We start from the raw sequence: 16,046 nt of genomic DNA, 5'->3' as shown, positions 1-16,046 counted from the left end.
TTTCTGATTCTGTTTACAGTCAGACGAACTGTATAACATTGCTCAGTAAGAGGCTTACAGCCTATTGCCATAAAAATATATCGTTTCTTAGACTGGAATTACAACATATTCTGCTGCAGTACCTCACATATGAATGAGACATATTTCGGCATATCAATCTCCGAACTCCGACGAGTATATTTTAGAGGTCATTATAGTATCCCAAACTTGAGTGTTTTGTGCCATCAAACTATGAGGCGTCTTGTGCGGAAGTTCGTGAATTAAAAAAAATAAAAAATAAACAAATGCGTCGCGTCGAATAAGGAGGAAAAGATGCTGCACCTCTGCGATTCTAGTATACGAGGAAAACATGCAGTGAACTTTTAGACGCGACAGACTTTCTTATTTGGGCATAAACTTGTGAATTTTCATATATAATAGCAATCAGTTTAATGGACAAAACGTAGAAATCCTACAGTGTATATGATGTATTTTCTCTAACATTATTTTTCGCGTTTTGAGCGCGAGACGACGTGAATTTCAAATCTACGACAACAGCAACCAAAATTACTGAAGTTCCATTTAGAAAATATGTTGATACCGATATCTCTGGAACTAATGATGAGGGAACTAAAGCCGTTCAGTGAGGATATCCTTAAATTTACCTGGATGAAAACAGAATTGTAATATCTTAAACAGTTCATGAAATATTGGTGATCAACGGTGTAGATGACTCATCCTGTATATTTAACAAATAAACGATGATTCTGGTCAATAAGGACAAACAGAAGACTCGAGCAAGCGATCTACTTGAAAAATACTTTTTAATTATTCACAATTGTCGTATGACTTATCATCAGACTTGTCACAAAGTAACATGTCAAGTCATCTAGTGCCCAACCTGGTCACTTCACTACAAGACTCATAAGAGGCGGAAACAGTATTATGAGATCATCCGAAGCTATCAAGACAACTGTGAACATAAAAGTGGGTCCCTAATGAATATTATGTTCTGAAATATGTGGTTTCCATTCTGTAGGCAATTTTATTCACCCCAAGTAGCATCCTATATAGCACATGCCAGTGAATGATACAGTGCCCTGTGTCCTCTAGGAGGTGTTTAATGTGGTTCCCAAGGACTTTGAGGTGAATATGAACACACAACAACATGGAGAGCCGCATTCGTTCAGATAAACCAGCTCGCATTCGAATAGCATCAGTAGCAGCGTGAAAGCGTAGTTTCAGTTGTCGTATGTCCTTCACACAAAGCAATCCAAAAGATTGAGGTACTGCGATCGGAAGGGTCGTGCAACTGGACCAGCTCGACCTGTTTCATCAACTGGGGAAGACTGTGCCAACGTATCTTCACCTACCAGACTCTCTGTAACGCCAAAAACACTAGTGTCAGCAGGGGAGACAGTTCGTGAACAGAGAAATGAAAGACACGACTCTGCTGTAGCGCATCGTGGAAGAACGACCGTTCCCATGAAACGGCCGACAATTATTCCCGCTCACACGTTGAAGGTACACCGTTCTGATGTCTCGTGGACACAAAAACCACACAGATTATAGATGACGCTTATGACGATGAGCTCATCTGTGAATAGAAAGATTGTGGAAACTCGAAAAAGTTTGTGGCACGGTCAACAGAACTACTATTAAATTGTTCTCCTAGACGAAATTCATTCAGTAACAAACTGCATTCGTTGCGTGTGGCGCAAATACTGTAGTAACAGTTTACAGGGAGGATGGTCCATCGAGTCACCTAGTGTACGGCGGTCGTCCTCCACAGCGTGCATCACACGTCCCTCCGCTGTACCTGTACGCACATGGCGGAACCGTTCTTCATGCTTACCCAGCCCTGAATACGTAACTGCCTCACTCAGAGATCGAAACAAGGTGTTGAAGTCGCCGTTGACAGGACAGCTTACCACCTATCTGTCGCCTTCACCGGCCTGTTGGCCTATTACATTTTCGGATACTAGGCCATCGTTTAATATGCAAGTCCACTACAGCACAGTCGGCAACACAGCAAAAGAGGTGGCGCGTATTATGATACGAGGGAGTTGCGAGCTGTTGTTGTCTTCTTGAGAACATTAGTATCTGCTTAGTAGCTTATCATTAACTGGAATGTAAAGTACGGGTACTGAGTGGCCTGATTTAAATGGTCTCTAACATAGTATGCATTTGCGGACGTATATTTGTTAGGCCTTATTTTTTTCATTACCTTTTTCATAGATCGCCTCTCTCAGCTCCGTTTGCTTGCAGTCCCTCGTGTAGCCCAAGCATTGTTTCTGCATCCATTCCTGTCGTTATTACAAGAGGAGCCTCATAACGTCAGTGTGGTGTGTGTCTTTCCTCCACAACATGTTGACGCAATGTATAAATTGTAAAGCTTCGAGCAGAATCATTGCCCATGACTGCCTATGTAAACTGAACTTACTTCCGTCAGCATTTTCTTTGCGAAGAAAATTACCTTCCTCGAAGAGACATTGTTGCGAAATGGACAAAATATTTTACTTTGTACAATCGTCATATTTCCGAAAACCAGCGGATTTTCCACACGAGAGTTGCCACGCACAATCACATTAGTAAATCGCCCACATGGCCGTGAAGTAGGTTGCACGCCAGAAAGCGCATTTAAGTCACTCAGACTCCTGCAGGACTCAGTATCCGATACAGAGAAGAGACTGATAAATATAGATGTACCTAAAATGTGGATTAGCTGGGAAGTGAGGGGTTGATGGCGCGCTATCTGCAGCCAGTGAGCACTCTATTGCGAGCAGATCAGTAGTCAGTATGAATTGGAACGCGGAAGCAATGTTTTTACTACTGAATATTTACCTGTACCAGTAATATAGACTCTGTTATGACGGCTTCTCCATAAACAGTTCAGCAGACTATTGTATGAACTGCGGCGCTGCATTGTCGATACGTAGTACTCGGGTGCGCGGAGACACAAATGAGTAAATTATGAATCGAAAATGAACTGGCTGCCCCCATTTGAGACGAGAGTTTAATCGACATGATATGCCAACGCCCATACCGCAGTGGTTCCCGTCAGATCACCGAAGTTGAGCACAGTTGGGCTAGCACTCGGTCACTGTCTGTGTCTGCCGAGTGCTGTTGGCAAGTGGGGTCCACTCAGTCCTTGTGAGACCAATTGAGGAGCTACTTGACTGAAAGATAGCGGCATCTCTCACGAAAACTGCCAGCGGCCGGGACAGCCGTGTGCTGACCACGTGCCGCTACGTCTCCGCATCCCATGACGCCTATGGGCTGACGATGGTACGGTTGGGCCGTCAACGTCTGTTCGGACGGTGTTTTTTTTTTTTTTTTGTATGCAATTTATTGCGCTGCAGAGTTCGACGTTTGCTTACTTCGTCTCGCTGGTCTGGAATTAATAAAATATCCTCGATTTTTTTTTTAACTAAACTTCAAATCTTACAGTTTCAAGCCCCATCAAAGATGATGAAATGTAGAAGTCTTAAGTCCCATGCGGAACGATAAGGTTCTTCCGTAGGATGGTTTTTTAAACAATTCTCGACCGTTTCCTTCACTGTCGCTCCCAAATTTAGCAAGCGCTTCCCCTCAATGAGTCAACGTCGACAAAAAATTAAAAACTAATCTTCTTTCGTTCTTTTTCTCCCTTCCTTTCCCTCACCGCTGAGCTGAGCGTCTGCGTCAAGTATGTACGTCAGATAACAGTTCTAGCACCAAGTTTTCGAATTCTACTACTCTCTCCCATGAAAACGACTTAGTAGGTATCCCAGAGACTGTATTAAAGAATTGGGAGCGCGAGAGATTTCGTTCATCCGATTTCGCATGTCTTCCATAACATACCGGTATGAAGGAGACTGGACGTAAAATGAAACATGGTAGACTTTCCAGCAGGGAAGATTTTCAGGCCACTGCTCCCGCAAATTTACATGGATCTGCTGAAGCATTCTGTCTTGTACTAAGGCAACTACAGTAGCACTGAGAGGAATTACAACGATTTTCTAAAAGTCACTCATCTGTGGCGCCTCTGTAACATTAAATATTTTTGGTTGAACTAAAATTTTTCGCAGTTCGCCTCATATCGCATCTTCATAATAAATCAGCTATCTTGTCAATATTGGTCACAGCTACAGTATTACGATGCTTCGCATCTTATGAAATGGATACGATTTCAAGATACTTAACTGAGGAACGTACGTTTTCAGTACCTCTCGTTTGGTTACGCCCTAGATTAAATATAGTTTCTAATGAAAATATGAGGCTGATACTTAAAAATGGCATAGGTATCTGACGTGATCAAACGGTGCAGGAGGTGATCTATACGTTTCTACTGAAGTCGTCTTACGAAAACTGTCATTTACCTGCCAAGATCACTACGTTAACACGTTAGTGGATTACTAGTTTCTGCAATATGAATTGCCATCTTCACATCCGTAAAACCGTGCAGTGGTAGCTACAGCACACAATACAGTGTGGTTTAAATCATTGCCTGATGTAACTACCACTGCCCGATTCTATGGATCTGAAGATGGCAACTGATATTGCCTAAACTAGTAATCCGCTAATGTGTTAACATAACGATCTTGGCAAATAAATAAATTTTCCCCAGAAGACAACAGTTCAACTTCAAAATAATTTCTTAATATGGTAGGCAAGCGAAATCTTCACTACTCAAGACAAAATCGGTTATAGTTACTGCATACGACAGATACCACGTCATTCGCAATTCACTGACTTATTTGCTCTGAAGTTCCTATGTATACGCCTTGTCGAATCAGCTACAGTTAAAACAACAGCTCACATTTCACCAACAGTTACTATAATTTAGTTCAGTCTCATATAAGAGACTAAATAGCGTATTTATCTACTACCATACATTCGACCTTGTTGACTATAGTGGGAATGTTGCCCACGATTTCTCTTGGAAGACTAGCCGTTTTCTCGAATTGCTACTGTAATTGCTGATGTCGTTATCCCATACAACTTCACTGAACTAGGCGGATGCTTCGTTGAAAGCGTGCAAGCAACACCAATACTCTGGAAATTATGAACTTAGATTTTTGCGTTAAGCCTTGTGTTGCTGTAAATAACACTGCTTCCTTGAACAAGAGTTAACGAACCGTGGATTCGCGGTGATATCCTCTGGTAGTGCTGTGAGAATACAGAATTCCACGCGACTTAACATTAAGAAAGAAGGGGAAGAGAAATGAAATCGTTTGGTTAATAAGCTAACTTTAATTTTACGTGAGCGCCTGTTTTCGAAATTCATAATTCATAGTCATGCAAATTTAAGGAAATTTGCAAGAACTATGGGACTCCTTAGGCACTGACAGATTGCTCCCCATTCTCTGACCTACTTAGTGTTATCTGTTTCGAAGACGGGGTGCTGAGTTCCACAATGATGTGCTGAGTTAACATGAAAGGGTGCCAGAATTTGTAAACAGTATGTACCTAATGTTTCCTTAAAACTCTCTATTTTATCTGGTTAATATGAACAACAAAACGTCACCAGGTCTTGTTCAACCGGTAGGACCAAGGCAATGAACCAGACGACGAAAATCAGACTTTTTGGAGGGGAGGTCACTGGGGACTGTGTCTCGACGATGTGATTTCTCGTCAACCTCCAAACCGGTTTGCTACCCACAGCTCAGTCGCATCAAACGGATCTCAGCGGCGTTTCGGCATTTTTCCTATGAAAACAAATCTGAATTACTTTTCCAGGAACTAAAACTGGTTTTGTTCCACTTCCTGTCACATTGTGCTTTTACCTGAACAGAGGTGACTGCGTTCAGGGCATAAATGAAGACCAAACTAAGACACTTTTTGCTGTTTACACTCTTACCATCTACTATATACCAATGATAAACCGACAAATAGTCATTCACTACACCAGATAAGAATTATTTCTCCATCATTTTGGTTTTATTTGTAAGCTTCTGGCGTCGGTATGTTTCCTTCAGCAAACATTGTGAGAGGAGCGCTCACAGCGGCTCAGAAGAAGTGTAGATTTAGATTTACCATTGTTTTCCCCAGTGGTGTAAGTCAAATGTTGGAGTGTTTCCTCTGAAACTGGCACCGTTTATTTCCGAACCACATTCTGAGCTTGTGCTCAGCCGCTAATGATTTAGCCGTTGAGGAGACGGGAAATACTAACCTTTCTTCATTTTTGATTGGTGTGATCCTAGCTGCCTGTCTCACTGCACAGAACACAACATGGAAAATGCCACGTTGTAATGCGTGCATTGATAGTGGAGCTGTCGCTATGAGATGTAAATTATTTTTGTCAGTAAAAAATATATTTTTTTCCGACCATTAGTTCGTATCTCGAAATATTAATCGGCCCTCTCTCTCTTATGCGTATAATTTTGACTAAACGTTTGAGACACACTGCAAATAAAAAAATTGTCAACAGCACGAAGATTAGTTTGAACACCACAGTGCAACTGAAGATATACTACAGAACAGAAAGCTTTTACGAAATAGAGGACAGGTAGTGCGATATGTGCGAAAATGTACTCGAATAACTGACTTAGCGGTAGGAGGAATGTACTGTAGAAATAGTCACAGGGTACGATATTGCGAGCTAACATTCCAAAGATGTTCGGGCACACATGCGGTTCCTCTTCGTTGAAATGTCTTGGCTCAAACTCGTCTAGGGATTGAACCGCATGTGTCGCATTACACGCCCTAAATTAGACACTTGTGACCCTTTGGTTAAATTGTCTGGCTGATGGCAAGTTTGCGAAATAAGAAGTTAATATAACATATAATAACAGTAACAATAATATCTGGAACTAAATGAACGACCCATAAATGATGTAAGCCACACAGTTGCGCTTTGATTATTTAGACTTACTGTTACACTCGAGCGCATATCCATTTGACACACATCAATCATTCACAAACTCATCGCGAATTACAAGTCCAATACTCCACCTCGTTAACTACGCGAAAAGTTAAGAGTTCACACCAGGCGCGCGGCTGCTCACCTCTCAAGAGACCAAGTCCCGCGATACCACACAACTCGAAATTTTCCAAGTCGTTTCACTTCCTAGCTGCCTGAAGACCGACTGTCCGCTTTCGCGTCTCAGTCCGAACTGTCCACTTTGGTGTCTCCAGCCGAACTGTCCGCTTTCGCGTCTGCAACAGCACACTTCCCTTTGATACATAGACCAGAATTGTCCACCTTGGTGACTCCGCCAGCACCGTCCCTCTGGCCGTCCCCGGCCGCGTTTCCCGCCGCCGAATATCCCCGCTCAACTGACTAGTGCAGTTCCCTTTGCCGAAGCCGTCCATCTAACTAGCTACAGCTTCACGTTCTAGCTAAAGTAATAATAATATCCATTACATAATAAACGTTAAATTCTTTTACATAAAACCAAAACAATTTCCTTCTTAACTTCGAATGTCACGGCCAGCAGCCTTGGACCAATTTGCTTTCTATAAATAAGTAAAGAACCAAAGTAACTATTATGCACTAAGCTCCACAACAAATATTCTATTGGGTGAGGATTCGATAAGGTGTCATGCTGTCATCGTTCAATGTGTTTTGTGTGGAGCAAATGATGATCTGATATTTAACTGAAAATACAGAAAATTTAAATTTACTATATCTTTTAAACAAATAAAGTTTCGGAGTTGATATTTATGACATGTCATTTTAATGATGCGCTTCTATATGAAATGTCGATCGTTAACATCGACTACAAAGCGTTTAGATTTTAGCATTCAGGTCTTTGTTACAAAACTTGTTAATTTCACTTTAACAGTAAATCCTGAAGTATTATAGATACGATCAGTTTTATTGGGATCACCATGGAAATTTATGAAGGGTGGTAGTCTAAAATTACTGTAGCTTCATTCCTTGACTTATTACAGAATTAAATAGTTTCCATAAATGTTTCCGTTTATGGCCGATCTTACGTCGGCCACATTTAACACTGCTGCGTCTCCCTGGCCTATGAGGTAGGTTCTCGTCTGTCTCACTCGCACACTACAGCGCTTAGGCCTCATTCAGCACAATAGACGCCTGTGAATTTCCCCATCTCGTGGCGAATCTGCGCCCTTTGTGGCACACGGTCCTGGACGACAGGGTTCGTTTCGCAACTCCTGAAGGCTGACTCTTTCGGCCGTATACTTAAATGAGAGCGAAATGCTCGTTAATTCACAATATGTAACACAAATTAGTGAGGGAAATGGATGTAATAAACCTGCAGAAATGAATTAGTGCACGATAGTAAAAGGTAGGAGACAAAGTTAAATGAATCAAGACTGTCGACTATTAAAAGAGGTAAAACTGGCAACAGCGTGAAGGTAGATTAGGACACCACAGTGCTGTACTAGGCATGGTCCAATAGTATATGGTATAGCGTTGCCTCTCTCTAACCTACGAACCGACGTATCGAGCCACTTATAGGGGACCTACAGTGTACAGTGGAGTGCGAATCAGGTGCAACTCGACTTTTTTCCCCATTGACGGACGCTGCCGAAGGTGAAGGAAGTGATTAGTGACAGATACAAATCGTAGACCGACTGGTAATCGATCCCGAGTCCTTTGCATCCTTAGTCAGCCACTTCCCCACTGAAATACCGTTCTGCACTGTAAATGTAGACTGCAGAATGAAGTCAGCTGCGTTACAGGTCGCACGGCTTTACTTACTACTAGAGCAACTCACTGTCAAATAAGTAGGGAATAAGGACTGCAAACAGAGTATAAATGTAGACGAAAGCTGATACTCTCTTTCTCGTCTACACTCTCGTCATGCACCATTTATCCACGATAAATTAACAGTTAAGAGTGGGAAGTGGCCTCGTACAATAGACGTTTGGTGGCGGGCGGGTGCCTCGGTTAACGACTGGCGCGCGGCCTGGGGGGCTCTGGGAGGGGGGGGGGCCTCTGGGGGGCACGGGGGGGGCTCTGGGGGGGGGCTGTGGGGGGCTCTGGGGGGGCCCGGCGCCGCCGGCAGCCGCTGACGCCGCTCCCTGTGCGGACAGGCGAGGACTCGGACTCTGCGCGCCTGGCCAAGTCGACGCTGACGACGCCACCGGCGAAGGAGAAGCGCAAGCCGTTCTTCCGCAAGCAGGAGACGATGACGCCGTACGACGTGGTGCCCTCCATGCGGCCGGTCGTCCTCGTCGGGCCGTCGCTCAAGGGTTACGAGGTGACGGACATGATGCAGAAGGCGCTCTTCGACTTCCTCAAGCACCGCTTCGAAGGACGGTCAGTACACTCCAGCCGCGCACTCTGCCTATCTCACATGTGTATCCCAGTGCCCCACTTTTTTTCTTCTTTACGAAATTAAATAATCACGGTAATCGAAGAAACTTCACAAGTCAATATCGCTAAAAAAAAAAAAAGCATTTTATTGGACGAACATTTTAGACAGACGTACGCTAGCATCATCGGATCTTATACTTTCGAATTTTTACCATAACAACCGATGGTGATAGCACAGCTCTAACGAAACCAGTCATCCAGTAAAAGGCTTTTTTCTTTTAATTTCTTTAGTGACTTTTTAAAGTCTTTAATACAATGCAATAATGATACAAAATACAATACAATAATGATGCTGCAATACAATTCAGTATGATGATACAGAATAACCCACCACCTGAATTAATTAGTGGGTCTTTTTTGCTTAATTGACTAGCACAAAGCTATGGGCAAAGTTAATCTAATCTATTAATCTACTCTAATGCTAGTCTACTCAGCAGCGTTACAGTTGTGCCAGATGATCTACAATCCTACTTTTGTGGCCTGCTCACCGAGCTAACCCCAGTGAGCGTGCCCCTGGCACTGGGCTGGCCGAATTACTTAAAACCGCTGCAGTCCCTACCCATGTTAGTGGAGTTACTGTTCTAAGTTCTACCTACAACTACTAATAACTACTACCTAATTGGAAGTGCAGATGTCTATTACTGGGTGTATTTGATACACTTCCCTGCCTGATCCTGTAGTGCGGCGAATCCCGGTCGTAAGAGCGACCGGCCAGTTCCGCACCCGGCGATATTGGGCACTGTCTTCGTCGCTTCCTGTGTTGTTATCCATTTTGGTTTCTAATAAAATCCCTCGTGATCTTATGTGATATCCTGTTTGCCAAACTATTGAGGACATTAAAGGTGTCAGCACGTCGTATTAGTGCATACGTGTCGCTATTCGGTAATTGGATTCTTAATTCATGCGCCACCTCATCGTATAACGGGCAGTCACAGATGACGAATTCGGGTCTACCGTCCTGAGCACCACAGTCACACGCCGGCGTCGCCCGTTTACCAAATCGACATACCTAGGTATGTCGGATATGGTCCAAGTCCTGTGAGAAAGTGCAGCAGGCCCCTGCTAGGCTCAAAATAACTCGTCTCTAATCTCTCCTTGACATAGGGCAGCAATTGAAATACCCTTCTCCCCGTTTCCTGATTTTCCCATAATTGTTGCCATAACTCTTTCCCCCTTCTTCTAACAGCAAATTTATCCCTTACTTGTACCCCCATGATTCCCCTAGTCCTTTCTATCTTCCCCTTGGTGACCCAGTACCACGCTGCCTGCTGCCTTATCTTTATTTCTAATGGACATAGCTCCATTATTACCAGTAATCCCCCCCCCCCCCTCGGGAGTCGTTCGGTATGCTCCAACAGAACGCAATAACAAGTTCCGCTGCGCCCTTCTCACAGTCACGGCCGCCATCACCCTCGTGAGCCTGTGTGCCCAGATCACGCACGCATATCCTACTATTGACATCAGAATGCTGTTATGATAGAGTTTGATTAAATTGGGTGGTAAATAGAATCTTTTGTGACCTACTTTTATAAGATTATTTAGGACTTCTAGGGCTCATTGTGTTGTAGTATCTATGTGTGAGGTGTAGTTCCATTTCTCGTCAATTATCACTTCTAGCTATCTTGCCTCGCGCGCGCCGAAGAACTGGAGTTCCTTCTATTCTAACTGTTGGGTTTCTGCTTAGACTACCTTTCAACAAGAGGTATGTAGATTTATGAAGTGCGACCTTTATTTCTGCCGGCCGCGGTGGTCTCGCGGTTCTAGGCGCGCAGTCCGGAACCGTGCGACTGCTACGGTCGCAGGTTCGAATCCTGCCTCGGGCATGGATGTGTGTGATGTCCTTAGGTTAGTTAGGTTTAAGTAGTTCTAAGTTCTAGGGGACTAATGACCACAGCAGTTGAGTCCCATAGTGCTCAGAGCCATTTGAACCAACCTTTATTTCTGCTTCTTGGCACCACTCAACAAATGATGTTATTGCTCGTTCCACTTTTGGCTCAAGGTCTTTACGGCTACGGCCGCCAACCAACAGGAGGTGGTCTTCAGCGTAGGCTATCGCGTCTAGCACGTCCTCGCAAAGTTGTAATCTCTCTAGTTTACATCCCAAAAGAGTGGCCCCAGAACAGATCCCTGGGGGCACCCCTTCGTAATGGTTTTACATATCTTCCCGCTAGGCGATGATAACCAGACCTCCCTGTCCCTGCAATAGCTCCTCAGATAGCCATAGAAGGGCCCTGGGCACTCCTTCTTACAAAGCGGGAGAAGAGCGAGGGCCACCACAGGTTGTCAGCGGCGCCACTGATGTACACCATGATGCCCCTACCACATACTTGTGCGGGGCTGAGCTGCAGACCTCAGCCGCCAGGGCGATTGCGTCAGACGCCGATCGCCCCGGCCTGAAGCCGAACTGCCTGTCGCCCGTCCCGCGCAGTATCCTGTGTGATGTCAGTCTGTGAGCCAATAGCTCCTCTAATAATTTCCCCAAGATGTCCAGGGGACATACTGGCCTGTAGGACTTGGGTTCCGCAGGTTCCTTGTCTTTTCCCTTCTCTATAATGACCACGTTTGCCCTTTTCCAAATTTTTGGGAATTTACAAATCCTGAGGCATTCAGTAAATAATCCCGTGAGAGGTGCTATTAGCTGAGGGGCGAGGAACTGTACAACGTCCGCTACTATACCATCTGGTCCTGGTGCCTTCCCCCTTTTGAGTGATTTGATGTGTGCAGCAACTTCTTCCTCTGAGAAGAGGTACACCATGGTGTCGTTGGTGTACTCCTCCTGATCTTCCCTACGAATTTGCTGTTGGATTTCATTTTCCCCGTTTTCCTCGTCATCTGGCAACAGAGTGCGCAGGAGGACTTCAGCGGTCTCCTGCCAGGACTCTGTCATTCGGCCACCATCTCTGATTGTCGAGATGACCGCTGGAGATCTTATCTTCTCTTTGACCAGCTTGTAGGGGACTCCACAAGGGTCAGTGGCTAGTTGACTCAGTACGTACCTCTCCCAGCTGTTCACCCTGACCTCCTTCAGTTCCTTTTGAAATATTTCCCTCGGTTCTCTGTACTGCTGCATCCAATACTGTTTTTCTCGCCAGACGGCACTTCGCTGGTAGTACTTCGTTGCCCGTCTCACATACTGGCGCATACGTTCAAGGTCAGCAGTCCATGCTGGTGGAGAGGCCGCAACGGCCATTATCCTGGTTGCCACAGCAGCTTTTACCGCTCTAACAACTGGACAAAACAATTCTTCAGCGTACCTGTCAACGTCTAAGTCACCCTCAGGCAATGGAGGAGAGTAACACTCTCGAGCTAGGCAGTCCCAATCCGTTTTGTTGAAATTCTATTGGGTTCCCCAACCCAGGTCCCAGCGGCACTCCTCGTCACTAAGACGGAAAACAATTAGATTGTGATCACTTGTAGTGACCTGATCTAAAACTTTCCAGTTTTTGATATGGCTGATGGCACTACGTGTTACCAGGGTGACATCTATGTTAGTCCGTGGTCCGCCTCCTCCTTAAAAGTTTTTCTTAGCGATCTTGCTTTGAGGTTTTCTTCAGTTATCATATATTATAGATCGCGCCCAGACTGACCATGTCAGGAATATACAGGGTGTCGCGGAAGTCATGGTCAATATTCTGGGATAGGACAGGAATGATGATTCGAAACAAAAAAAGTCAAGTAAACGTGGACTCTAAAACGCATACCTTAAGAGCTATGAGCAATTGTTAATCTTCGATACTATGAAATAAATGTCTTCTACTGCAGGCTCTTTGCTTCCCGCATTTTGGAAGTGCTAGTATGGACCAAACCAAGAAAAAAAGTCCAGTAAACATGTGCTCTAACATGCATACCTCAAAAGTTATGGGCACTTGTTCACCGGAAGAGTTGTGTTCCAAAGTACCGAAGATGAAGAAGCACTCAAAACTCTCAAGGTATGCATTTTAGAGCACATGTTTACTGGAGTTTTTTTTCTTGGTTTCGTCCATACTAGCACTTCCAAAATGTGGAAAGCAAAGACCCTGCAGTGGAAGACATTTGTTTCACAGTATCGAAGATTAAGAATTGCTCGTAGCTCTTAAGGTATCCGTTTTAGAGTCCACGTTTAATTGACTTTTTTGTTTCGAATCATCGTTCCTGTCATATCCCTGAACAGTGACCATCACTTCTGAAACACCCTATATAATTAAATTGTCACGGCCATCTAATTCTGTAATGAAATGCTGTGCACCCTCCCCCTCTCTCCTTCCCCCTCTCTCCCTCCCTCCCTCCCTCCCTCCCTCCCCCCCCCCCCCCCCCCCTCTCTCTCTCTCTCTCTCTCTCTCTCTCTCTCTCTCTCTCTCTCTCTCTCTCTCTCTCTCTCACACACACACACACACACACACACACACACACACGAGTTGTAAACGATACCTGTTTACAGCGTAGCACATTGGTCTACGGGAAGTCGAGATTTACAGTTTCATACAACACACTTGCGGCCTACAGAAGCTACTTAAGCGATAACGCATTTGCACCGCGCGAGATTTTGTCTGAAATCGTCCTTGAATACTAAAAACCCCTTAATCTTGCACTTACAGAGTATAAAATTGATATTTGTGTAAATTTTACCCAACAATTTTGTGAATTGTAATAGCATAAAATAAACAACTAAATAGTTTCGTTTCTGTCCCATTGTTGGTACGAGTCAAATGTACTTGTAACGGTTATGCTTAGATCGAATTGGAAACATAATTAGTTTCTGTGAAACTTGCTACAAAATCTTTTCTATTCCATTGTTCTCACAAAAAAGAATATCTTACCAATGATAACGAAAACATGTGTCTTAAAAGGACGAAAGGATATTCAAAACATCGGTGTAGCTTAAATGGCTTTTGTAGACCAATCACAGGTTGTTTTCAGGCTTGACAGATCCCAAGTGTCTCGTATGAAATTGTTCGTTTCGACGTCCCGTAAAGCACCGTGACACGTTGTAAACAGTTAAAGTTTAAATACAGCGTGATTCCGTGATACTGTTAAAAACTTCCACGGGTGATGGAGAAGGGTAGGTCTATAAGTTTGAGGTAAAGGATTTTGGTCAGGAAACGATCTAGTCGAAAGTTCTAGGTGAAAATCGTTCTGATACCCCTGATCATTGACCTCTTCAACTGCAATCTCTTTGCTTTCCGTATGTTGGGAGGAGGCAATATGGACCAAAACAAGAAAAAAATTGGCAAGTAAACACGGACGCTGAAATAGATATGTTAAGAGCTATGAACACTTGTTCAGTAGAAGATATGTTTCAGAGTAGCGAAATGAACAAATGATCATAGCTCTTAAGGTATGAACTTTAGAGCGTACGTTTACTGAACATTTTTTCTTGGAAAACAAAGAGCTTACAGTATAAGAGGTTCACTGTCAAAGCTATCAGAACGATTCTCGACTCGGTCGTTTCCTGATCAGGATCCCTTACCTCAAATTCATTCCTTTCTCCCTGAAAGTTTCTAACGGAATCACCCCATACATATCTATGGTGTTTCAGGTAAGATGTTGACCTTAGTAACTTACAGAAAAAAAAAAAAACAGAAGCAACTTAAAGTCTCACCCGCAGGTCGTCTCGAAGGCACACTAAGTTGTGCATTCAGGAAAATAAACACTTGTTTGAACATCTCGCCACCAGAACATGCATTTCAACAGACATGTTGAGCATTTTTCATCCATCCCTAAAACTGCGGAAGTTAAACTGATTGTAATTTGATATTCATTGATTTGGATACTGTTCGTTCAAATGTATCATATAAAAATATTTTATTAAAAAATTATAACTACCTGGAAAATGAATAAATTGACAATGATCATAACCTTGCAGAAAAAGCAACGATTCTACGTATATAAATAAATATTCCTTTCATTTATTATTCTTTAAGTTACAGGGAAAAACGCTTTGCTGAAATACCCCTTTTATTCCGTGAACTGTTCACGACATGCTAAAGATATTACGCAGAGAGGAACAGCGCAGTATGCTTAATGCTTATGCAACCGAGATACTCAAGCTAATAGGGCTTTATTTTATTTGAACAGTATCCTCTGAACGTCTCCTTAGCCGTATAAGTACCTTCACTGATTTCGGTGCGGAACGACCCTTATTCGATTCCCGGTACCTTCCAGGATTTTTCTGATCGAGTAAGGTCTGGAACGGGGTGCACTTAAGGCTCGTAGGGGAAAGTAAGAAGCTGCTTGAAATAAGTAAGCAGCGGCGTCATCGGGCTTTATCTACTGGCAGTAAATGCTGGACATTTGGCGACGTCCTGATCACATGTTACACGATCACAGATCGCTTCTTGAACTGCCTTGTAGACAACCCTCACCCCAGTCGGAACAGGACTAAGGCAAGATACCTGAGGGTGTTTACATTACAAAATACTCTCTTTGCCTGCACTCTAAAGCTCTTGGAAAGACGAGTACAGTGATTATAAGGGTTGTTTATGTTGGCGCTAAAAAGTTTTCGGAAAAGTATCCAAGAAATGAGCCGAGCTTGAAAGAGAAGACTGCTGGAATCGGGTATTGCAGTGTAAACACCACCAGATACGGCCCTCATGCCAGGCCGCGTCGTTGTATCGAGGCTTTCGATCGTTTATTTGTTCGCACAAATCCTGTTCACTTAAATATGAGTAACTACACACTTCTGAAATAGTTTTTCTGCGTTACTCCTGATAAGCTAAGAGAGTACATGAAGTTCCATTTACTGAAACTGTAGCCTGCCTGTATCTGTGTCGTTGGGCCAAGGGGAAATACGTTTTCTCATCAACGTAGCTCA

The 16,046-nt window shown here is 43.7% G+C and overlaps 1 protein-coding gene across 12 annotated transcripts in view; it reads left to right on the top strand.

Annotated features, from left to right (window-relative positions):
- LOC126262889 (voltage-dependent L-type calcium channel subunit beta-1) overlaps positions 1-16,046 on the top strand; it is a 766,368-nt gene that overhangs the window by 607,923 nt on the left and 142,399 nt on the right. For all 12 annotated transcript variants that reach the window (XR_007546777.1, XR_007546778.1, XR_007546774.1 and 9 more), the window contains exon 5: positions 8,974-9,199. Coding sequence is in view for 6 of the 12 variants with exons in the window: in XM_049959773.1 (XP_049815730.1) it covers positions 8,974-9,199 (226 nt within the window). In the remaining 6 variants the exon portion in view is untranslated. The remainder of the gene's footprint in view (positions 1-8,973; positions 9,200-16,046) is intronic.

The sequence above is a fragment of the Schistocerca nitens genome, chromosome 6 (assembly GCF_023898315.1).
Source record: "Schistocerca nitens isolate TAMUIC-IGC-003100 chromosome 6, iqSchNite1.1, whole genome shotgun sequence".
NCBI classification, from domain to species: Eukaryota; Metazoa; Arthropoda; class Insecta; order Orthoptera; family Acrididae; genus Schistocerca; species Schistocerca nitens.
The sequence above is the reverse complement of the archived record's forward strand: the minus strand, read 5'-3'. Positions and strand labels throughout refer to the sequence as shown.